General features: G+C 37.3%; 1 protein-coding gene across 1 annotated transcript in view; it reads right to left on the bottom strand.

Moving 5' to 3' along the window:
* The window catches only part of LOC140231076 (A disintegrin and metalloproteinase with thrombospondin motifs 7-like), a 100924-nt gene that overhangs the window by 43370 nt on the left and 30974 nt on the right, over nt 1–26580 (bottom strand). Inside the window, exons 4-5 of the mRNA XM_072311227.1 lie at nt 17774–17923; nt 16764–16910 (exon numbers count right to left, since the gene is read on the bottom strand). Coding sequence (XP_072167328.1) covers nt 16764–16910; nt 17774–17923 — 297 coding nt within the window. The remainder of the gene's footprint in view (nt 1–16763; nt 16911–17773; nt 17924–26580) is intronic.

Raw genomic sequence — 26580 nt, 5'->3', positions numbered from 1 at the left:
TGGTTAGGGCGGACTCACACTGTGCGATTTTTACTGCGATGCGCTACGCTGCGATAATGTGCGATATCGCAGTCTGTTGCAATCTGTCGCAGGTGCTGCGATGTATACCGCACACTCTGCGATTTGTGGCCTACGATTTACACCGTGCGCATGCGTACATCGTACATTATGGCACCTGTCCATCATAAAGAACGGTCACCATGAATAAAGTCACTCGTGACTGTTTTTTTTTTTTTTTTTTGGCGACGTTGGTTTGAAAAGTACATGTATGTTCAAGCTTGTTTTTTTTTTATTCTAAAGTAACTACAGAAATTACTAGATATGAATCGAATAACACTGTATACTCTAAGAAATAAAGTTAATGATGATAGAAAAAAAGAAATGCCATATTTTGGATCACTGCCTGGATCAAAGTCCCCCCCCCCCCTTTTTTTTGGGGGGGGGGAGGGGGGGTTACGTGGTTGTAGGATTCTTGATCATTGGAAATAGTCATTTACAGCATATTACGCATATTTATGTAATTATTACAATGGGTAGAAATCACAGTAAGGGTGAAAAAGTACTGCTTGGTGGAGGTCTGTATTCTCTGAGTGCTTTTCTAAGGCTTTGATAGTGGAATTCTAACATTGTGGTTTCTCAAACACATAAAATATTGTGCGAACCTATTTTTCTGGTTGGCCCTTGAAAAATTCACTCTTGTTTTGTGTATGTAATTACCATCCAGATGTAAGGGAATCACACTTATTTACAATATATATTGATTCACAAATAAAAAGGTGACAAGAATAAAGATAATGATATATTCAAGTCATTAAATTAAATCTAAAATATAGACACATTGATCACAATTAAAGTCAATTCAATAGTGTATATTTCCATCATCAAAAAAGAAAAAGATAAGATGGTACAAAGCGGTTCAAGTTGTCGATTTGTCTTTCTATATCATGACTACAGCTGTATGCTTCAATTAGTTCAATACAAATGTACTGTCGAAAAAAGGCAAAAAAAATGCAAAACTAGTAGGAAAATCAATATCATAATTGTGCTGTACAATTCATATATACATACTGCAGTACGGATGTCATAGTTCTTAAAAGTATCACACAAAGTGACAAAAAAACATCAACTTCCATTTCTTTTCCACATAAACAATGAATAAATTCAGTCAACTTGAACATCTACAAGAAGTTCAGCTCAACGAGTTACCATTACAATTTGCATGAGACAACTACCTATGCCACTACAATTTCCCAAATAATTGCTGCAATGTAACATACTCTACAAGCAATGTTTACAGTTAGAGTTTGTGTACAAAGGTACATAAACACTTACTGTGAACATACAGTGTATTTTGAAATATGTCAAATTGAAATGATCATACCAGCATCCGAAGGGGTGCTTTGAGATGCACTAAATGTGCTACCGGTCCTAATCCAGATTAATCAGACACTGCATACACAGCAAAATACTGTGGCAAAGCAGTCATTTGAATTGAAATTCCAACTGTGTGTGAACCTTGTCAATTGTATACCTTAAGAATGTAATATCATTACAGGAGATCTCATCTTCAACATTGTCCATTTCCTGTCCATCCCAGATTATGTTGGTGCCTACCTTAGGCATTCTTTACAAGAAGAAGATGTGCTGGTTAAAATGTGCGGAAGAAAAAAATAAAAGGTTCAAGGCTAGAGTACATACGTATGTAATTTTGGTTACACATTTTACACTCCAGAATTGACTTATAAGCAAGAAATATACAATTGTGTTACCAATAAATCAGGAAGATACACATGAATGGACATTGAATTGCTTTGACTGATAAGGGTAAGTGGCAAATTGTAGCCTACAATGTAGCAAATACAACTATAACAATTTGCTGACTCAAACTCTCAGATGTTGAGTCCAGTAATAAATATTATCCATCGATACAGATAGAGGTATGATAAAAAACAAGCAAACAAACAAACATAATTTTGTGCAGAGGGGGGAGATCAGCAGTTAAAATATGTATGATTAAAATACCATGCAGCATTTATACGGTAGCATATATATGACTGGATAGGGAAAAATAGCCATCTCAGAACGCTGACTGCTGCATTCACATTGCTCTAAATTCAGAATTGCACAGTAACATGATTTCTTGTTTGCAGCTCTAGTACAACTTATTGCAATGATACATGTGCCATTCTCCATTTTTCTAGCTCAAACATTTCTGGCAATACATGTATCATTGTCAGACTCACATTTCAATACGCTTAGACAAGGGCGATGAAAACACACTGTGCAATTCCATCATTGTGCAATGATTAAAGCCTTGTTGATGTAGACTGGCATTATTAGGGTGATTAATAAGTTTACAAAACTAAGTTGTTCAATGGTCAAGTTAAATTAATATTAGAAAACTTGCAATAAGCTCTCACTTCCACAAAGGCCTAAGGTGTTTTTACTCTGCGCAGTCCTGTGAGTGACGAAGAAATATGATGTCATGTCACTACCACTTTTGCAACAGTGCAAGTCATATATAACAACTTCAAGGTAAAACATCCCTCGAACTTCTAAAGTTTTCCATCGATTCAAAAGAAGTTTTGCTTACATGTTCAGCTCACTGCAAAGTGTGTTGCCATGGTAACAGCACTAATTGCCCTCAAAGTTATGTAACGGCTTTAAGAACAGCTTTCTTCCCCAGTTTTCGAGCCATTAAAACAATGTTTGGCACACATGTTGAGTTTAATGTAAAGTTGCACATAACATACATTTCTAAACAGCAGTGGAAAGAGTGTTGCTATTGTCTCTGAACATTGTAATGGTCCTCACAAATCAAACAAAAGCTTGTGGAATTTTTCCCTCTCCAGTTTTTCAGTGATACAAACAAAACATGGTACATTTGTTGTACATGATTTAAAGTTGCGGGATACATTTTAAAGAGAAAGGGAAAGTGCATTGTCGGAGTAACAGTGCATAATCGCCTTCAAATCATGACAAAACCTTGCATATTGAAATTCTTCAGCTGTTTGTTGGTATTTCAGGAAAAAAAAATGACTCACGGTGATTGCATGTAAATTTGAGTTTTTCGAGAGTAGTTGTGTTTATATTTGGTGGGAAAAAAGAAATCAAAACATTGTAAGTTAACATCAAATGCATGTAAAATTCATGGAAACTTGCACTGGTCCAACATAAATGAAAGAAACAAGTCAATATGTCAGTTTTTTCAAGTTCCACCTTCCGGACTGCCTGCTGTAGTAGCTACCACTTTCCTGCTTTGAAAAGTCACATTTTGTTTCCAGTAAGTCCCAGAGAGACAGCAATGTCATCCCACACCGATCTTGCAGTTACAGGTGTAAGTGTTGAGGTGAACTACATGACAAGGGCTAAACAAACACAAAAAAAAAGAGAGCAAAAGGGAGAAAATAGGGGAAATATTAATTGCTACAAAAATGCATAAGGTTCCCTGTGAAGCAAATGTTTGTAGTTTAGGATGCCTCTAACTTTCCGCCCATTTGCTTACAGTGTTTACAGCACTTGAACTACACACATTAGCAACTGACAACCACAGTTGAGTTATCGAGTTGAGTTTTTATGAAGTTCCTCGACCATGGAATTGACTGTGGAATTTTATTTTCTTGAAAAAGTAAAAGAACAATGTGGCATGTTTTTATTTTATACTTGGAGAACTTACGCCTGAATAATCCTTTCGACAGTGATCATAGATTTGAACCCCCTGACAAAAAGAAGTATCCCTGGATGATAATTCTTTGAATAAAGTCTACTCAACAATGTTCTTTGAAGTATGTAAATTAAATTTGGGATTTTCAGGTACACCCCAAATACATTAATATGTTGCACTTGTCTGTAGAGAGAAAAAAAAACAACAAGCATGTTTTTGTTTTTCTTTCTCTCTCTATTTTAGAGGTAAAGCAAACATATTCCATTAGTGCATCAGCAGGGTACCTACTGCTGATAAAAATTTTGGTTTCCTTTGCTTCTTGACTCCTCCTTATCTTCTTAGGTTTTGCTTTGACATGTCCTGCTTCTCCTTCTCCTGCTCCTTATGTGTAGCATTTCAGCCTTTGACCTCTTGCTGGTAGAGTCTTTATCATCTTGTAATTCCTAGTAAATAGGAGAAAAAGAAAAAGAAAAAAACCACAAACATGATTACATATTGCATTGAATTAGAATGATGAAGAGGGATGCATTCCCCCTATGTCTTACAATGGATTCATTCTTTCAAAGAAATGTTTTCATTTATTTCTAGAAATTGCTTACAATAACTTTATTTGAAGTTCTATGAATAAATTATTCATCACTTTTAGGCTAGCATGAATGAAAGTTTTATTTTCTTCAAAATACTGTAAAAGACAATTAAATTACACTTTTTGAAATAATTTCTTTCTTGCTCTCAACTTAATGTTGTTTTTTTTTTAACCCGTTTAGGACGTGTCCCGAGTATACTCGGGCTGACGTTTTCCAGGCTGTGGACTGGTCCCGAGTATACTCGGGCTGAGAGAGTGAAATGAACACGCATTTTTAAACTTAGAATTTCACCAACAATACGATGCCTATGTTGAAAATGATTTATATTTTGTGGGACTACATACATCAAAGTTGCCATCTGTGAACATTTTGTGATGATTGGTCATATCTTATGTCTATAAACAAGCAAAATATTGACAAACATGAGTGCAATTTTCACGACATTCAGACCTTCGCAACGGTCGGGAAACTGACCAATGACGAGCGACCAGCCGCACGCTCTGGCGATCTCATTTGCATCGGTATGCAAATTGTCACACTCAAGTGAAAAGCGTGCGTGCGGCGGTCAAGACCGTTGCGTGCACGCACCTACCTTATTAGCACACATTTACATGATAAAGTATTGTAGCATACTAATTCGTGTTATACGTGTATCAGTAATGCAATGTCGTACTCCTGGATTTTCTATGAAAGCCATCTCGGCATGGCAACCTGCTTACCATTATTGGCATGAACTCGGAAATGCTACCTGCGACTCTGTTTGGAAAAAAAAACAAAAAACAAAAAACTCTCACATAGAGACGAATGTGAGTTCTCGATTGGCATTCTAAATTGAAGTGTGTTCATGCTACATTTTTGAAGTGATAGGATATAGCGAAAGGAAAACAAAGCTGAATGATCATCTTCATGGAACTATATTTTTTGTTACCGATTATGAATTACCTAACTATGAATTGAAAGACAAACATAGGCAAAAAACGACTGCAAAATCTTCGCATAATGCACCATTTTGTAAACTCAAGTTTGCCATTTTGCTTTTCCTTTATGATACATTATTTGCTTCGATTAGTGCTCCTTCATTCTATCTCATTACATTTCATCACTTTCCTTTCCAGCTATCCACTACATTCATTCATACATTCATATATATATATATATAATCTAAAAAGATATTACCATAACACAGACAGGCAAACCTAGCCGTGTGAGTTGTGATTTTCGATTACAAAAGTGTGATCGGATTACCATCCACCAAACAAAATTTAGAAGACCACCATATTTCTCTCCCCCCCCCCCCCCTTTCCATCTCTCTCCCTCTCTTTCCCGCAATCCAATTCTTCATTATCATCTACAAATGTGTGGATTGAATATTATCATTGATGGTGACGATCACTTCTCGAAGATATTTTGCCTGTTTTATGAATATATATATATATATATATATATATATATATATATATATACAATCTAAAAAGATGTTACCATAGCACATATTTTATAGGCAAACCAAGCTGTGTATAATATTACATTTCGTTTGCAAAAGAGTGTTCGGATTACATCCATCAAACATAATTCAGAAGACCAGCCTATTTTTTTTTTTCTCTCTATCTCTCAATCTTTCTTCTTATCGCATAGACTCCAATGTTTCGCCTGAAGACCGGAAGACCTCATAAATGTTATATCAAATATACATATTCATCAAAACAATCAGCTTTCCTGTTAGTGATTACTTTTTATCATATGATGAATAACTTATGTCTTATCACTTTGTGAAATCTTATTTCATGTGATTCGCAATGAGCAATATCTTCCCCGCAGTACGATAGAGTTATAAGTCAATCGTAAGATTGCACTAGTAAAATTGGCAGCATTTAAACCCCAACAGTAAAATCACAAATGCGCTCGTTGATATCTTTTATTTATCCCAGGGAAACCTAAGTTATATCTGTAGGCAGTCATGATAGATAATTTCAGAAGCAAACTTCTTTATACACACAAACTTCAGTGTGGATGGCAGGTACCGCAAGAGCATGGATTTTTCAGATTTAGTCATCATTAGTTGTCAAAAACAGCCAGAAAGATGCAGTGATTTATTTGAATATTGAAGATCCCATCAGGCTCTTGTCAATATTATGAAAAAAATAATTGCTGAAACAAAACCAAGAAACAAACTCAAATGAAAAATTGGTCTGCAAAACTCAACTTTGATGATGCTTGAAGTTTTTGTTTTTGTTTTCTGTCATACTTATGAATGACAGCCTGATTATGCTATAAGATCGTTCAAAAAATCTACTTGGCCAACGAACCAAATAGAGGATTTACTGTATAATATTCATACAACGCAAGAGCCGATATTGTCACTATGGGGTCCTATATATTCATCATGGTAAAACACAGTCTAACATATGTGCGTGTTTTAGGCAAGAATACTTTGAATAGACCAGATGGCCAGAGTATCACGTTAAATTGTACCTCCTTGAATAGACAGGATGTTGATACAAAAACATTCCTAAGACGCACTCGTAGACGCCATCTGAAAAGTCGGGGATTATGAGCATAATAGAGAATTTCAAAGGCCGATTACAGACAGTCTCTTTTTTTCTGCACCGGTCCATAGAATGCAATATAGTGATCATGTGCTTCGAATGTATTACGTAACCACTTTTACGGACCCCAGTGATTTTATGGTTGTTGGGAAGCGAATGTGCAAGTTGTCATGTGGTTTTAACCAACATATATGTATAGAATTTAAACTTCGACAACGAAATACGCTGCAATAAAGCGAGTAAACAAGACATATGGCTTTTTTTTTTTTCTCATACGCTTAGCATTCGCCAAAAAATTGTGGATATAATTATGATGTTCGGTATTTGATGTTTGCAGCATTTCAAAGAAGCAGTCAAAATGAAATAATATCCCATATTTCGATGATACCGACGATGGTGATGTCGACTGTTTAGTCTTTTTTGTTCTAGTTCTGTATGAATTCCTCATAATATGCTAATTTTCGGCTATAGTCGCTCTGTCAATTACTTATACATTTAGAAATCTGAGGTGTTTTCAGTCCACTTCTTTCGTAAGTTCACGAGTCAATTTTTTTTTTCGATCATTGAGTTCAATCCATTTATAATCAGTAAAATATGACAACTTATACCGAAAAAAACCGATTTGTCATTTTTTTTTCTTTGTAGAAAGCGCTCCAAATTTGCGAAGTGGTGATTCAATTTTGCGAGAGACGGAGATGTGATAACCACATCGCTTCAATTGAACACTTTGTTTAGGAGCAAGGTGTTTCGGGCAATAAAAACATGAAATTGATGTTCTTGTCTTATCTCATGTTTATCGATGTAATCAATTTTTTTTTTCATGTTGCTATTGAAGTAATTTATGCACTTATCGTGCCTGTGTATTTTTTTATGTCTACGTATATCTCTGCATTTAGGTATGCCTACATACATTCATTCCATTAGACTTCGTGAAATCGCATTGAAGCATTTTCATATTCATAAACGATTGCAGCAAATGCTCGTTTCCTTTATACATTATGCTTATTGAATGAGATTGTTAGTACTTCATTTTTATTTTTGTCTTTTATCGGGGGATGACTGGTATACACAATAAAAAAAAAAATATTGATTTACACTCATGACATAAGAGAAGATCATTTCAGCAAAATTAGCCGTCTGTTATGAGATATCAAAGAATGCCGGGAGAAATGTCGTTTATTTCAACAAAAATATCGTCTTTTCCTTTTTTTTTCTGAAGTGATGTAATAATTTTAGGCCTTCAAGCCTGTGTGGCTTGTGCTTGCCATACTTCCATGATCATGTCGGCTTCTTCTACAGCTGCCGGATGACCAACTTTTTTTGTTGCTAAATTGAATGAATTTCTCCGTCGAACTCGGGAATGCTCACCTGCGACCCTGTTTGAAAAGACGCTCTTTCATATTGAGACGAATTTGAATTCTCAATGGACGTTCTAATTTGAATTGTGTTAAGGCTACGTAATTTGAAATGATAGGATATAGTGAAAGGAAACTGAGATTGAATGAACATCTTCATTGCGCAATCTTTCTTTTTTTTTTTTTTTTTAGGCGATTTTGAATTACCTAACTGTGAAATTAGAAGACAAACGTACACACACACACACACACACACACACAAATGACTGCAAAATCTTTGCATAATGTTGAACCATTTTGAACACTCGAATATGCCGTTTTGCTCTTCCTTTGTAATACATTTGCCTCGATTAGTGCTGCTTCGATTTATCTCATTGCATCTCATTACTTTTCTTTCCAGCTATCCACTTCTTCATTCCCATCATCTACAATTAATCGTTTAGATTGAATATCCCCATTGATGGTGGCGATCACCTTTCCAAGATACTTTGCCCGTATTATTATATATAATATCATAAGATATCACCATAACACAGATTATAGGCAAACATAGCCGTGTGTAATATTTCATTTCGTTTGCAAAAGTGTGTTCAGATTACCGTCCATTGAACTAAATTCAGAAGACCAGCCTATTTTTTTATCTCTTTATCTCTCAATCTTTCTTCTCATCGCATAGGCTCCGATGTTTCTTTTGCAGACCGGAAGAGCTCATAAATGCTCCATCAACTGACTTGAATATATATATATATTATATATATATATATATATATATATATATATATATATATATTATATATATATAACAATAATCTATCCCGTTTGCTGATGATTATCATATCACTGTGTGACATTTAATTTCAAGTGATGTGCAGTGAACAATACATTCCCGCCAATACGGTAGAGTTGTAAGGGAATCATGATTGCACATAAAATTTGCAACATAAAACCCGACAGTAAATTTACAAATGCGCTCGTTGATCTCCTTTATTCATCTCATGGAAACCTAAGTCTTATAATTATGGTCGAAATCTGGAGGCAGTCATGATGGATAATTTCACAAAGCAAACGTCTTTATACAAAAATGCATAGAGTTCGCAGGTTTAGTCACCATTAGCTGTCAAAGATTGCAAGAAAGATGCAACGATTTATCTGAATATTGAACATCCCATCAGGCTCTTGTCAACATTATGAAAATTGTTGAAACAAAACCAAGAAACAAACTCAAATGGAAGATTGGTTTGAGAAACTCAACTTCGATGTTGCTTGAAGCTTTTTTTCTCTCTCTCATACTTATGAATGACAGCGTGATTATGTTATAAGATCGTTCAAAAAATCTACTCGGCCAACGAACCAAATAGAGTATATACTGTATAATAGTCATCATTTTCATACAATGCAAGAGCCGATATTGCCACTATGGGGTCTTACAATTATATTCATCATGGTGAAACACAGCGTAACATGTGCGCGTGTTATCGGCAAGAACACTTTGAATAGACCAGGTGGCCAGAGTATCAGGTTACATTGTACCTCCTTGAATAGACAGGATGATGATACAAAAACATTCCTAAGACGCACTCGTAGACGCCATCTGAAAAGTCGGGGATTATGAGCATAATAGAGAAGTTCAAAGGCCGATTACAGACAGTCTCTTTATTCTGCACCGGTCCATAGAATGCATTATAATGATGTGCTTCGTATGTATTACGTAACCGCTTTTACGGACCCCAATGATTTTATGGTTGTTGGGAATCCAATGTGCAAGTTCTCATGTACTTGTTACGAACATGTATTACAGAATTTAAACTTCGACAATGACATACGCTGCAATAAAGCGAGAAACAAGACATACGGCAGAAGTTGTCTTTTTTTTTCTCTCTCTCTCATACGCTTAGAATTCACTGATAAAAATTATGATGTTCAGTATTTGATGTTTGCAGCACTTCAAAGAGGCAGTCAAAATAAAATTACATCCCATATTACGACGATACCGACAATGGTGATGTCGACTGTTTAGTCTTTTTTGGTTCTAGTTTTGTATGAATTCTTCATAATATGCTAATTTTCGGCTACAGTCGCTCTGTTAATTATTTATACGTTTAGAAGTCTGGGTTTTTCAGTCCATCTCTTTCGGAAGTTCACAAGTCAAATGATTTCGCGATCATTGAGTTATAATGGTTTTAGCAACACACTACCGTTTTGTAGCTCAATCGATTTATAATCAGTAGAATATGGTAACTCATGCCTAAAAAAATAAACTTTTTTTTATGTAAATTTGTACAAAGCACTCCAAATTTGCGAAGTGATGATTCAGTTTTGCGAGAGACGGAGATGTGATAACCCGTCGCTTCAATTGAACACTCTACTTTGTTTAGGAGCAAGGAATTTCGAGCAATAAAAGCATGAAATGTTCTTGTCCATCTCATATATTGATGTGATCAAATGTTTTCATGCTGCTATTGAAGTGGTTTATGCACTTATCGTGGCTGCGTATTTTTTATAATAATTGCATTATACAGGTAGACCTACTTGCATTCATTCCTTTAGACTTCGTGAAATCGCATTGAAGCATTTTCATATTCATAAACGATTGCAGCAAATGCTCGTTTCCTTTATACATTATGCTTATTGAATGAGAATAGTACTTCATTTTCTGTCTTTTATCGGGCGATGACTGGTATACACAATAAAACAAAATAACATTGATTTGCACTCATGACATAAGAGAAGATCATTTCAACAAAATTAACCGTCTGTTATGAGAGATCGAAGAATGTCGGGAGAAATGTTGTTTATTTCAACAAACATATCATCTTTTCGTTATTTTCTGAAGTGATGTAATGATTTTAGACCTTCAAGCTTGTGTGACATATGCTAGCCGTTCTCCCATGGTCATGTCGTCTTCTTCTATCAGCTGCCGGGTGGTCAACCTTTTTGTTTCTAATATGAATGAACTTCTCCGACAAACTCGGAAATGCTCACCTGCGACCCTGTCTGAAAAGACACTCTCTCACATTGATGCGAATCTGAATTCTCGATGGGAATTCTAATTTGAATTGTGCTAATGCTACATTTTTTGAAGTGATATGACATAGTGAAAGGCAAACGAGGTTGAATGAACATCTTCATGGCGCTATCGTTTTTTCTTTTTTTTTGTTGGCTATTTTGAATTACGTAACTACGAAATTGGAAGGCAAACGTACACAAAAAATGACTGCAAAATCTTTGCATAATGTTGTACCCTTTTGCCCTTTTTTGCCGTTTTGCTCTTCCTTTGTAATACATTTGTCTCAATTAGTGCTCCTTCATTTTATCTCATTACATCTCATCACTTTCCTTTCCAGCTTTCCCCTTCTTCATTCCCATATACAAACGTGTAGATTGAATATTATCATTGATGGTGATGATCTCTTCTCCAAGATACTCTGCCCATAAAACAAAATTTAGATGACCAGCCTATTTTTCTCTCCTTTTTTTCTTCTCATCGTATAGACTCCCCTGTTTCATCTGAAGAGCTCATACATGTTCTGTCAACTGGCTTAAACAGGACCGGTGTTTTATTCTTAGTTTTTTTTTTATGTAAAAAATAACGATACTCATTTAGGTTGGTGATAACTTTTTATAATAATTAAATATAATATTATGTCTTGTATCACTGTGTGAAATCTCATTTCACTTGATACACCATAGTGAATAATCATTATCTTCCCGACATTACGTCGAAGTTGTAAAGGAATTGTAAGATCGCACAGAAAAATAGCAGCATCAAACCCCGATAATAAACTCACAAATACACTCGGTGATATCTTGTATGCATCCAATGAAAACCTATCATAGGTCGCATGATCGAAATTTGTAGGTAGTCACGATTGATAATTTCAGGAAGCAAACTTCTTTATACAGACTTCTTCAGGGGATGGCAGGCATCGCGCAAGCGTGGATTATGCATTTTTATTCGTCTCAAAGAAAGTTAGAAAGATGCAAAGATTTTTTTGAATATTGAACATATTCCAGGCTCTTGCCAATTTCATGGGAATTACTGAAACAGAACCAAGAAATAAACTCAAGTGGACGTTATTCTATTACGAAATTCGACTTTGATAAATCAGTATCACCAATTCTACTTGTAATATTACATCGTTGATGGTTTGCCTAGTGTTGAAATAAAGCCACGTGCTTCTGTTACAGACACGCGAGCTTTGTATTTGGATACAAGTAGCAGGGAAAACAAGGTGTAACAGATTTTCAAATGTTGTATACAATGAATAAACTTCCTTCTGTTTCCAAAATTCATTGACTAGCTATGGTAAGGAATTTTGTGAACAACAGGAAGTCAAGAGTGGGTTCGTGTGCCTTTGATATCGCCACAATACGAGATTTACTTGGCGTGTCTTACAGTCGTGTAAATGGAAATACGCAAGCCTGTACACAATCCTCCGATCGATCGCTTTTCATTGAAAGACTTTGAAGGCTTGTGATCAACGGATTACAGTTTCCATAAAAGATTGCCTGCATGAATCCGTAAATTCAAGACAATTATGTAGTAGAAATTTGCGACACCCTCGACATAGCCTGGTGCCCAATAATAGAAGACGCTATTCATTTGAGTTGACGAGGGAACGTAAATTGACGATCGTACAGTACGTGAAGTTCAAACCGCGCGCGCGAACCCAGATAGCGAAGGGAAGCGATATTATTATTCATGAGCGGTCGTTATTTATCCAATCAGAAAGCGGATTCCTACACCGCATACACGGCAATTTGATGATTGGATAAAGCGGGACCGCAAGTCACACCCCCTTAGTAACCCTCGGTTCGGGCTCGATTTTGGAAAACCTGTCCGTCTGTGGGGGTGTTCGCTCGCTAAAGCAAACCGTCCTAAACGGGTTAATTGTCAAGCCACCACAAAAAGAAAAAGAAACTGATGTATTCACACATGCAGTCACATAAACATTTTGGAAAGTATGAAAAAGTGTTTATTTTATCTTCTAACATATATACTGTACCTCAGTCTCCAAAATTGGTTAGTAATCCTCTTGGCATGTTTGTCCTCAGAAATTGCAGGTAAGAGAGGGATTCATGTACTTCTGCAGGACAACCAGTTGCCAGCTGCTCCTCTTCTGCTCTTCCTTTTCAACATTGAGACAAGCCTCCAGTATGAATTCCTTAGAGACTTGTTTTAGGGTGACACAAAAGGGACAACTATTTTTAGGCATTTATGGTAATTACAGTAGACTCTAAATTTACCATTTGGAGTAAAAAGGACAACATTTGGGAATGAATCTATAGTTAACAAACACATATAGTGATAAATAAATGTATTCAGCTATTCACCATTGTTGATCATTGGACATAGAAGAAGCACTTGCATGTAACCAGGGAGGCGAGACAAGAATAACATCATAGAGGCCTGTACATAAGTGCTTCATAAATTCATATATCATAACCATAATTATTTCAGTCATTTACTAAGGTCTAAGGGCTCGAAAGCTTAACTAAATTACACTATGCATTACATATAGTGTACGTTTAGTACAAGTATGTCAATATACATACATGTGTAACACATGACGCACACAGCATTGTTTCCTACAGTCTGCAATTTTGGATAATTCATGATTGCCCTTGAATGATGTTTTACATTCTGCAATCAAACTGCAAGTACAGTTTGTACACGCTACAGATTGGGGCAGGGTCTTTGACGATTTCAGACTGAGAGTTCATTTTGATATACTTTGTTATGAAATTAAAGGGCAATTAAAGTTAACAGAGGGTATGACATGTACACCGGTACTGTACTGTATACTATAGCCTTACCAAGTGCTGTGCACAGCACGTTTGTGACTTGCTGAGGCAGCAATGACAAGGCTGTGTTTATTATCGACACAGATTAACAAATGACGCACTGCCGGATAATCAAATACTTTGTAGCACTAGTCTGCAGACCTGAGCATAAACATGTTACAGCCTCATACAGTACCGATAACAACTTTGAGGTTGGAGTGCATGATCGATCATCACATAAAAACTCGGACAAACATGGATAAAATGTTAATCACCTAGTAACCTACATGTAGAGAGGGTCACTTCACTGCATTGCAGTTGTGTTGTGTGTGTGTGTGTGTGTGTTTCTAGACTACAATTTCTGTACAAATCTCCAAGAACAACTGATCAATCTAAATTACCTCAGCTCCACTTAGGCCTTATTGTTAAAAATCTAGAGTGCTATACTCCTGGCTTAGTTAGTTAATTTCCATGAGACTAGACACTACGTCTAGATCTACTTAAAAAAAAACAGTTTTGGAACAGTTTGTTTATTTTTTGTCTAGGATCTGGATTCATACTGCTTGTAACTATAGCAATGGATCTCAATTACAGTGTAGGTCTAATGCCAACGGTTAGAGTTCTAATTCCTCTAAAGTTTAATACAAAATAGGTCTAAGCCTACAGTTCTAGCGTTAGACCACAGCCAAGGGCAGGAAAGGCTAGCACAGCTACTGACAATCTAGATCCAGTAGGTGCCTAGGCCTAAGTAATAATCGACACTGTATTTCTGTAGCCATCACTAGCTTAACCAGAGATGGCCTGCCGTATGATTTTGAAATCCATGAGCACATTTCAAAAAAAAAAATGTAGACCCATCTAACGTTAGTACCCTTACGTTAGATCACCGTAAGGGACTAACATTACTATCGTTTAATGTGTAGAACGGGTCTAAAACTAAGAAGAAGCCTGCTGACTGCGAGTAGTGCTAACGTTAGTGCATGCTACGACTGCTAGTGCTAGACTAATTAACTGTTAGATCTAGTGATTAGGGTCTAGACAGACTAGTTAATCTATATAAGACTTTAATAAGAATGTAGATTTCTAGAGATCTTATCACTAATATAAAATATCAGTTACATCTTGTTGGGCTAGACTTTCAATTATCAATATACTTTCCTATCAACGTGTAAAAAATTATCTGGATCTGTTTCTGTTTCTGTTCCGGTTCCGTCGGCATACTCAGAATTAACTGTAGGGCCTACTCCACCAACGTTTTGTAACCGTGTGTTTATGGTCGTGTGTGCAGGGCAGGAAGAATGTTTCACATTTGAAGCCTCTTCACATTTGAAGCCTCTAACTGTTAGGATCTCTAACTGTTAGTGTTGGTTAGGTTACTCTTTTTCAACGTCATGTCGTTAGACAGAAACCACGTCTAGTACGTTAGGCCCTAACGTTAAGTCTAAGTGTTTACTGTTACTGTTAATGCTCACGTCCACGTCAGTCGATCCAGTGGCAGTGCAATACTAAGCCATTATGGTCTAGACTTAGATCTAGGGCCTGTCCAGACCAGGGGCCTAGCCCTAGTAGTTCATACAACGTGTAGATCTATGTCGATTTATAAAATTCGACTGGTTAACACGTATACAATGTAGATCTAGGGCAGACTAGGCCTAGAACCACTTCTAGGCCCATACACGTATTTCGGCCTAGCTAGATATGGGTCTAGTTTATAGCATACTGTACTCAGTAGGGCCTAGGCTTAGTATGATTTAAACATTAGATCTAACACTTAACAAGTTAGTCCAAGGCTATGCATACAGTACCGGTCCGGCGCTAGGCCTACGCAAACAAAATTTTAACCCACCCACAGACTGTTTAATCTGCCCTCGTTCAAACTCTATACATGGGACTAAGTATGGACAAAACAGCTGCGATGGACGCGAGAAGCCCATATTTATGGTAGAATTACTCACGATTGCATCCTAAGTCGTTGTAAAACTCCCTCCCCATCTCATCTTCGTCATGATGTTGAGAGGGATCAGTAAGCAATTGTGGAATAAAGGAAGCATATCCAGCCAAATCTTGATTAGTATTTCTTCTACTGCCTTGTTTCGCTGAAAGTTTTCGATCATCGTCGCAAGCGATTGTCATAGAATTTTGAACGTTTTCAAAGTTCTGCGATGGGCTGCGATGGCTGCGATAGCCCCCAAATCGCCGGTTGTCGTATCGCAGACATCGTCACACTGTGCGATTTCTCGTCGTGCGACATCGCAAAGGGTAAATCGCAGTAAAAATCGCACAGTGTGAGTCCGCCCTTAATGTTTCGCATTTTCGTCGTTACCCAGCGAATGTCTTGTTATTACAGCATTATTCCACACATTTCGTGGACATACATGTACCTTTTGGAGCGAAGTTTGACAATTTTGCAGGCGTACCATAACTATGTTTTGCCTTTAAACTACTTACAGATGCACCGAACAAAGAGAATGATCTCTTTGCATTATGTCGTATGTGCGTGATACGCGAGTTCTTCACATGCGAACTTTTGGTACAGTCTTTTGGTACCCTTCTGAAGTTCCTGGAGCACATCAGGAAGTGGTCCGCTTTTGGCTCGGTTCGGTACGGAACACTTGAGGAGCGTTCTCAGAGCGCTCCTCTGGCGCGGGTTCGGTACGGTTCGGTTCACTTTAGGAGAGCGATCGTAGGCACCGTATGACAGAGAGAACGATGCACGAATTTCACATTACAAGATCATCGGAGTATATTATCTTGTTGGTTTTCTGTGTGTGTGTGTGTGTGTGTGTGTGCGCGTGCGTGCGCGTGCGTGCACCTAGTTTTATCTCACTCTAGGAATTGGGTGATGTACTCCCGGCTGCAATCTGACCAGGTGACAGGTGTAATTCCGCCAAGAACACGTGACGACATGATGTGAGGGTTTGTCTCGTCAAATGGAAAACACAAATTGTCAGCTCCGTCGTGATGCATTCCAAAACTATGTTATCAAAAATAAACAAACAATAAATCGAAAACATATAATTCGACGTTATTATTTCGACTACCCTGATGCTACTCCTTAATAACATATGTCATCAAATAAATTCCAATAACCTCTTAAAGGTGCATGGTCCCGGTGTTTTAGTCAAATGTGTACGCGGGCGCACGGCGCAAGTTTCCTATAGAGACCTACGCTATCGACTTCTCTTTGGCGCTTACACTTTGGCCCACTTTCCCGAGTCCGAAGAAGTCCGATTCACTGTAGTCAGTGGTCCGATCACAGTTCGGCTCATGATTCGGCTGAGGAGGATGACAGCTTGAGCAAACTTCTTTTGTGATGTCATAATAACAAGCACATATGCACGCACCCTGGCATTACTACAGACTGCGCGATGCGCAAAGAAGACAACAAAGGCAACGTTACTTAGCAACACCTACGCATTTTACTCTTGATGACAGCTCATTTTCGGTTACCTTCGTATCAATGCTAACGGTGATCGGCAGTATCATGAACAGCGCCATCTATACTACCGGGACTATGCCCCTTTAAGAACATTCTCATCGTACCTCGTTAGCTGAATGTTAGAACATAATATATTATCTATCCAATTCAGTGCAATTTGAGCTTGAAGCTCAAATTTTGACCACAGCAATCTCACAAATAAAAATCATCGACTACCCTTCCAACTAAATCATATTTCTGCTGGACATTCCAAGAGAAATCACAATTACGGATCTTATCAGCGCCTTCGCACTTGTGTATATCTGTGTCAAGTATCAAAATACGAAAGCTGTTCCTAAACAGCGTAAATCATTCCCAGAGGCGATAGAATAAAACACTCCCAACCCTTGTTTTCTTACTTGTGTCCCATCTCGTGTGCGACAGTGTATCCAAGAGAGAGACCGTTGTCTTCGTTTACGCTGCAACTGTGCTCCGAATGACACATGCCTCTTACATGGGCGAGACCGAGAGTGTTACACGGTTCGTTGATCCCTTTGCATAAATCCGTTCTGTAAAACACCAATCAAACCCTTTTAGACTTCAAAGCATAATATTATTTCTCCAAAGGCCACGTTATCAGCATGTTTTTGGTCGTATTTATGGTCGATTTTGGTGACCGAGAATCAAAACTCGTCAGCAGCAAAAAGGCATGAATCAAAGAATGCAGCATGTCATTCTACACCATGCCAACCATGCTCACAGTTTTATCTTTCTGCATAAAGAGATGTTTTGCCAGTACATATAGGGATGCTGATGTTGTATTCACGTTCGTAAGTATGACATGGACACAGCTCTATGTTCAATACTGTACTGCATTTGTGCTGAAAGAACGACACGTTTCAATACACATGTAATTAATAATTCTTATTATAGCTTGACTGAAATTTATGTTTTTACAAGTATTACATTAAAAGTGTTCACCTTATTCCTTCATCATCTGCATCATTCAAATCTCGCCAACATGACCTTGAAGATAACATTCGTTTTGTCTTATACACTCAATAATTGCTAGAAATACTTTCCTGGAGATATAACTTCAGAGTGGGCCTTCAACTATAGAATATTTGAAGTACACGGTCACATTTCAAAGGAAGATAATAAACCCCTTCTTTAAGAAGAGATGATTACTTTATTCATCATTTAATTGTTGAGACAAATGCAATTCTCATGACCATTAAGAATATATTATATTCTTAATGCCCCACTTGATAGGCTGAACATTTTTATCTGCCTGGAAAACGAAATCTTTGTTTTATTTCATTTCATTTCATTTTACTTCATTTCCGGCCAAAGCATATAATATGACAATTGCATATAAACAAATTAAGTACAATGTAACTTGTGCATATCCAAATGAAATTTAAATACACGTCATTTGTTTACATGAAACAATAAACATACTTTAGTTGAAGAGATACATGGACAAAATGTGACTGAATCATGACAAAGAAAAGGTCGGAAATGGAGGGGACTGCTAAAAAGCCAAGCTTGCAGAATGCAGTCCCCTCGAGAGTAGTGAAAATTATAGTAATAATGCAACAAGACAATTAGATATATTCTTTGGAAAGCAGAACATAAAACGAGTACGCACACAAACGCACACACAGACAGAAATAAAGCAGCTCTCTTACATACGCGTGGAAAGAATAAACAGGAGGTCAAAGGCCAGAAAGGGACAGGAAGACAGAGGAAAGGGCAAAGGAGGAAGAGTTCAAGGGTCGGTGCCATGAGACTTTGGTCTTACCGAGAAGTGGAAGGTAAAAGAAGGTAGAAAAAGGTAAAAGTGTTGAAACTTAAAGATTCTTTTATGCTATTGTCAAGGGAATTCCAGAATTTAGGTCCAGCGAAGGAGAATATAGACTTTGCAAAAATCGTCCTAAACAGTGGTAAATGGAATTCATTGGTTTGTCTAGTGGGGTATGAATATACAGTTTTATTTTGAATAAACATGGAGTCAAACGTAAAAGGAAGGGAATGATTTATTAATTTGTACATAAACTGTCCTAAATTTAAACAATACAAATCCTTAATTTTTAAAATATTATTTTGATAAAACAAGTCATTAGTATGACATCTCCACGATTCTCTACAAATAATACGAAGAGCTTTTTTCTGCAATAATATTCTTTCTAGATATGAGGAGTAAGTGTTGCCCCAGGCGAGAATGCCATAGTTTAGGTGGGGTAAAATCAAAGATGAATATAACATTAATAAAACATTTTTGGGAAAATAAAATTTAACTTTATTGATTACGCCGATATTTCTAGAAATTGTACGGCAAATTGAATCAATATGCAAATTCCAGGCGAGCTTATTATCAAGAATGAAACCTAAAAATCTAATTGAGGAAACTTCTACGGCTATATTATCAACAACAAAAAAGTTCTGAGATAATTTTTCCAAAGAATAACTGAAAAGCATACATTTAGTTTTTTGAAGATTAATTGACAATTTGTTGGCTCTAGTCCAGTAAAGTAACTTTTTTAACTCGATATTCATAGTATCAATCAAAAACACAGGATCGGAACTAGAAAAGAACACATTTGAGTCATCAGCAAATAATAAAAAGGACAGAATACTTGATGAATTTTCAATATCATTGATGTAAAGAACAAATAAAAGTGGACCAAGTGAACTTCCTTGCGGTACACCACAAGTGATATCATGCATAACAGATTTATGACCATTAATATAAACAAATTGTTTGCGATTGGTAAGGTAATTCCTGAACCACTCCAAGGCCATGCCTCGAATACCATAATGGGATAATTTGTAAAGAAGTATTTTGTGGTCAATGGTATCGAAGACCTTGGAGAAGTCCAGGAACACACCTATAGTATGATGAAATTTTCAATGGCTTTGGAGACTTTATCTAAGAAAGAAAGGACTACATGAGATGTGTTGTGTTCTTGCCGGAAACCACACTGATTATTAGAAATGATGTTATGCTTATTAAGAAAATCCAAAAGTCTAAAATAAACAACTTTTTCCAGTAATTTAGAGATAATGGATAACAAAGATATTGGTCTATTCCCTTTCTTAAAAATTGGAATAACCTTAGATACTTTCATAGCCTCGGGGACAATACCATTACTTAAAGACAAATTAAACACATGGACCAAAGGATCAACAATTACATTTATAATGTTTTTTAAAAGAACATTATCAATATTATAACCAGCACTTTTTTTACTCTTTAAGTTCTGAACTATATCAATTAGTTCGTTCCGGTGAGTGGGAGCAAAAAAAAAAAAAAAAAAAAAAAAACAGGAGCTGAAATTAGGCGTTTGTAAAAAATCAACAAATAACTTTTGGGACTTAGGAATCTTTTTAGCAAGATTATTTCCTATTTGTGAAAAATATTGATTTAAAACATCAGCTATAGACCTTGGATCAGCAATTGTAAGGTCATTATGTTTGATTGTAGTAATACGGGATGTTTCTTTGTTTTTATTAATGGCCGAATCAATAACTTTCCAAGTATTTTTGATATCATGTTTAAAATAATATATCATGTTTAAAATAATATATCTGATCACTGAAATATTTTCGCTTTGCACAACGCAAAATTTGAGTAAGAACATTCTTATATAAAATATATTTATGACGAGATTCCTCAGTACGTTTATTTTTATCAGCATAATACAAGTTATTTTTCGGTTGATCGCAACAAAGACTTCGATATCCACGGAAGTCTAGGGAATTTTTTATAATTATTATTATTTTTCTTAACTAAAGGAACATACTTATCTAAAAGTGAATTCAATTTTCTCATGAATAAATCATAAGCATAATTAGGGTCCTCAGCATCATATACCTCAGACCAATCTACTTCATTAAAACCATCTTGCAACCTAGCTATATTATCGGGTGTAACTTTTCGAAAATACACTGGAGAGGAATTCAAACTACGTTTGCGACTAAAGGGAATATGGGTAAATATGGGGTAATGGTCGGACAAATCTGATAAAACAATGCCAGAAAAGGGTAAAGGGTTAATATTGCAGAATATATTGTCAATAAGAGTTGCTGAATCATTGGTTACTCGAGTTGGCTTTGTTATAAGGGGTAAAAAAAAAAAATTAGGACATCATAGTATCTAATAAATTCTGAGCAGTATTCAATGTCTGAAACTTAGATAAATCTACGTTAAAATCTCCCATAATATAACAATCTTTATAGTTAAAAATTGGATGTTGCAATAACGATTGCAAATCACTTAAAAAATCTTGAACATCAGAATTTGGAGGTCGGTACATGACTGATACAAGTATATTCCTAGAAAAAGGCACGTTAATTTCAATAAAGAGTGATTCTACAGCTTCACTCATGCAGTTCAATCCACTGTGAATAATATAATCAAGGTTTTGCTTTACATACAGGGCAACTCCTCCGCCTTTCTTATGCTGACGACTGTTTTCTATAAAAATCATAACCGGGGAGAGAGAACGTAGGCATAGAAGTCGGACTGATCCATGTTTCACTCAGACCTATTACAGAGAAAGATGATTTATGAATGCCATTCATAAAATAGCAAAAATTATCAAAATTACAATTTAAACTCCTTATATTAAGTTGCATCAACGAAAAACTTTGGGTTATTTCACTTAAAGCTATGAATTGATTAATTGTAAAATATTCAGAACTAGAATATTGTTCATTGTTATCTTCACCAAAATTTACACTTTTAGTATGAGAATTAAAATCATAATTTCCACAAAAACATTTACTGTAGGGTTCGTTTGTTGCATGAGTTACTGAGCCATGTTTAAACATATCCACAAAAAAAAAATCATAATTGTTTAGAGTGTGATAAGGAAAATTCACAACCTGTATCATACTATCCATCATGAATAAATAGTATTACAACATTCGTTGATTGTAAGAACAGGAGTGCATTCAAGTGTACGAGGCAAAGACCCAGAGAGAAGTGTAGAAGGAGCAGGGGCAGAAATGTAAGTAATATACGGAATGCAAGAGAGCGGCGCATCGACATTTTGAACTCACAAGACAATATAACTGGACAAACACACGATAAATATAAACGAAACAAGGAATACATTTTACGCTTTGGTAGGAGTAGAAGCTATGAATATAAACTATAATATACACATTCAACATTCAAGGAACTGCCGCCACTCGTTAAAATTGATAAATGTCTGGAGGGTACAAATGCAGTGGAATACACTGGAATGTAATGTAAGCACTGTGATACAATACTCAGATCTGCTACTTAAAATATCCCGCGTTTCAAACACGGTGTCTCCATGTTATAGTTTGTGTCAAAAAATTAAAATTCAAAAAAACTTAAAATTAAAAAAAAAAAGCTTATTACAGGTAAGTCAAGGGCGTAGCAGTTCAAAAGGCATTTCACTTATTTTTGTTTTATCTTTTCATCCGTCACATCGGCATGTTCTGTCAGCACCTGAAATTATATTCTGTTCTCACTGTACCATACGCGGTAAGTATCATGACCTTGCCTACCGATACATACGAATTTCACCATGCGTCTGTGAAAACACTGTATAACTTGACCAAAATTTAAATTTTGGCCAGTACATAGTATTTTTAAACTCTGCGGTGTTGCGTGTACTCATATGACCATTTCTTTTCTCTCTCCACTCTCTCTTTCCAGCTCTGTGTGTGTGTGTGTGTGTGTGTGTCAATCTCTTTCTTAAATAATAAACAGTTGGGTCAATCCACGTCAGATCAACCAATGCTTGTAACCGGACCTCCTTCAATTTTCTTTAAACTCGCACCATGAGTTTCCCCAAGTGTCTGATGGAAGATGCTGAAATATTTTGCCCCAAGGTCAAATGGTTGCTGAGAGGCGTTCCCACTATCGTGCGATCCGTTGCGAACGCCACGATTCGACACTCGTAACTGATCATGGAAGTTATGTTGAACTCGTCTGCAATTTCACGATTGGATGCATGGATGCACCATGAGTTTCCCCAAGTGTCTGATGGAAGATGCTGAAATATTTTGCCCCAAGGTCAAATGGTTGCTGAGAGGCGTTCCCACTATCGTGCGATCCGTTGCGAACGCCACGATTCGACACTCGTAACTGATCATGGAAGTTATGTTGAACTCGTCTGCAATTTCACGATTGGATGCGAGGTGATGCGAGTCGATACGTGTTGGTACGCTTGGATGCGATATTGGCACGATTGATCTATTTCAAGCAATAATATCTGTCACGATCTGGTCTCCTGTTCAAATACGATCCGTTAGGATTGTCCCGATTAAGTCCACGATTGGTACCGATCTAACACGATCATTACGATCGGGATCCCCAACTGGTACGTGCAGCTACGTTCTGATACGTTCTAATACTAATACTGCAAACCAATGTGGGCTGTTGAGATAAGATACGATATTTTTCACGATCGGGATCAAAAGTGACCCCTATTTAAGGTGCGATTGCACCTCAGTGGGCATATTAGAGTCCGGCTGACAATGGATTTCATTTTTTTCCTTAAATTCTGCAGAGTGATTTTTAAAACCCACTATCCACAACCATTGATGATGGCAAGGATTCACAGGTGGAGGATGATGACAATGTGACCTTTGCAGTATTGCGAATGACGATTACATTATCATCAGAGAGAAGCAGAACTCAGTCCAGCCACAGCCTCAGGTAGTCCCGTGTCTAATTTTTAACCTAAAGAAACTAACAGATTATTAAATCGACATGCTCACCCTCCCCCCCCCCCCAAAAAAAAAAAAAAATACAAAAGATCAAATCATTGCCCCCTCTTCCCCAGAAAAAAAGACAAATATTTACGCTTTCCTCTGAAATACATTTTTTAATGCTAACGTAATATGTGTTATATAGGGCTACGCTCGATGTAAGAAAGTTGGCCGAATCGATACTATTGCCTGTGTGTTTGAATTCATATTTGCATAGTGTATGTATCATATACGGTATGGCTTTTTATTTCAAAAAGTCATCACCTCATGGGGTATTGAAAGTTTGGTTGATTTGGCTTGATGTATTGTTTTTTAAACAATGTTTGTAAACCTAACTCATATACACAGTCCAGGGGCGTCACCAGCTTTTTGTCAAGGGGGTGCGTTTTGACACTAAATGTAACCTGTGAGATTTGTGTGTGTGTGTATTTGATTTATTGGCTCCTGTTTCATCATGTACATTTACATATACACTATACATTGTACATATGTGATTGTATACATACACGCTCCTCGACAGGATTACCAGTCCCACCACATCACCATAGGGCAAACAGAACTCAAAACAGTTGATCAATTTACTTACCTCTGCAGCACCATCACATCAAACGCAAGAGTCGACAAAGAAATAGACAACAGACTAGCTAAGGCAAGCAGCGCCTTTGGTAGACTGCACAACAGAGTCTGGAAAAACAACCACCTGAGGAAACAGACAAAGATCAGCGTGTATCACCTACGCCTTCTTTCAAGAGCGCTTCCACCAGCAATGCCTCCGCTTCATCTTGAACATCCACTGGAGTGACTTTGTCACCAACATCAAAGTTCTTGAGCTGGCAGAGACTACAAGCATCGAAGCCACACTGATGAAAACTCAACTGCGCTGGGCTGGCCATGTTTCGAGAATGAAAGACCATCGCCTTCCAAGGGTCATGCTGTACGGCGAGCTCTCTTCTGGACACCGAGACAGAGGTGGACCCAGGAAGAGATACAAGGACTGCTTGAAAAAAAACCTTGAGCACCTGCAACATCGATCACCGACGGTGGGCTGCTATCGCCTCTGATCGCACATCTTGGCGCCTTACTGTTCGACGAGCAACAGCCGCCTTTGAGGATGATCGCAGGGCCCGACTCAACAGAAAAAGACAGAGGAAAAACCCAACACCCAACACCAACCAACCGACTTTCCCGCGCAACCGCTGCAACCGTGCCTGCCTGTCCAGCATCGGACTCATCAGTCACTTTTGAGCCTGCAGCAGAGGTGGACTTCCTTAAATCTTCGTTCGCGAAGCAAAGCCGTACAGTACATACACGAATCTTCGCTATGAAGGACAATACGGGGTACATTATGTGACGGTGTGAGATCCTCGGCGAGGAAGGGAAGTTCTTGAGCAAAGAAGCATGGAAAGGAAAAATGTAAGGTTTACTAAAGATATGTTTCAGGGGGCACACTCGAGGACGCGAGGCTACCATCTATACACTCAATTAAATATTAGTGTATAGATGTAATAATGTATATTGTTAGTGTATTATTTACCCTGTTACGTGCGAAAACTTTCGCATTTTCAGTTATGAAATTGACAACTTTTAGACGAGAAAAGTGCCTTTATTGTTCATTTTGGTCTTTAAATAATTAATCAATTATTTGTTGCAGGGGGCACAAAAAAATATTTGGGGGGCAAGTGCCCCTTCTGCGCCCTCGCGCTTCCAAACACACCCACATATACACAAACTGGAGGGAGATTTAAGGGAATTTGACTTTTGAACGAACATATGCAACGAAGAAACAAAACCAATCAATATGATTTTTTTAACCCCCACACATACGCCCACACAAACACATTACTGATATACAAATGATGCACAGGATAGAGTGCGTTAGTAAAGGTGCGGCGCACTCGAGAGTATTGACAATGGTGCAACATGCACGAGGGGCAGCCGAGTGCATGTTGTACCATTGTCAATACTCGAGAGTATATATATATATATAAGTATAAGAGTATAAGTGGCTGCAAGTGAATAAGGATCGCTCTTTTAAAGTTATTTCTCCTAACAATAATTACTGTCACAATAATCAATGATGAACCTTTCATTTTAACACATTTTAGCACATGACTTTGTCTGCATAATCCACTCCAGCGGCGTCCGTCCGTTTTCATGATGGGGGGGGGGGGAGGCAAAAACTTGAAAGTGGAATATAGCATATTATGTGCGAGGGAGCGGAGCCACAGAGCGGGGGAGGGTGTGGCAGGGGGGTATCCCCCTCCTACGACAGGGAGATTTTGCATTTTCAGACCTGAAATTCAACGTTCTAGTGCACACTTCTGGTGAACTTTGCTTTTTTTTTTCCTATCCAAAAAAAAAAAAAAACTCGCGGCATCTCGGCCCTTGTTTCCACGTGTGCAACATCACTGTGTAGGCATAGTAATACATGGAAGTTGACAGGGAGGTAATAGAGGGGTAGCCCCCTTCCCAG

The sequence above is a fragment of the Diadema setosum genome, chromosome 7, assembly GCF_964275005.1.
Source record: "Diadema setosum chromosome 7, eeDiaSeto1, whole genome shotgun sequence".
Taxonomy (NCBI): Eukaryota; Metazoa; Echinodermata; class Echinoidea; order Diadematoida; family Diadematidae; genus Diadema; species Diadema setosum.
This window is presented reverse-complemented; position numbering and strand designations above follow the sequence as displayed.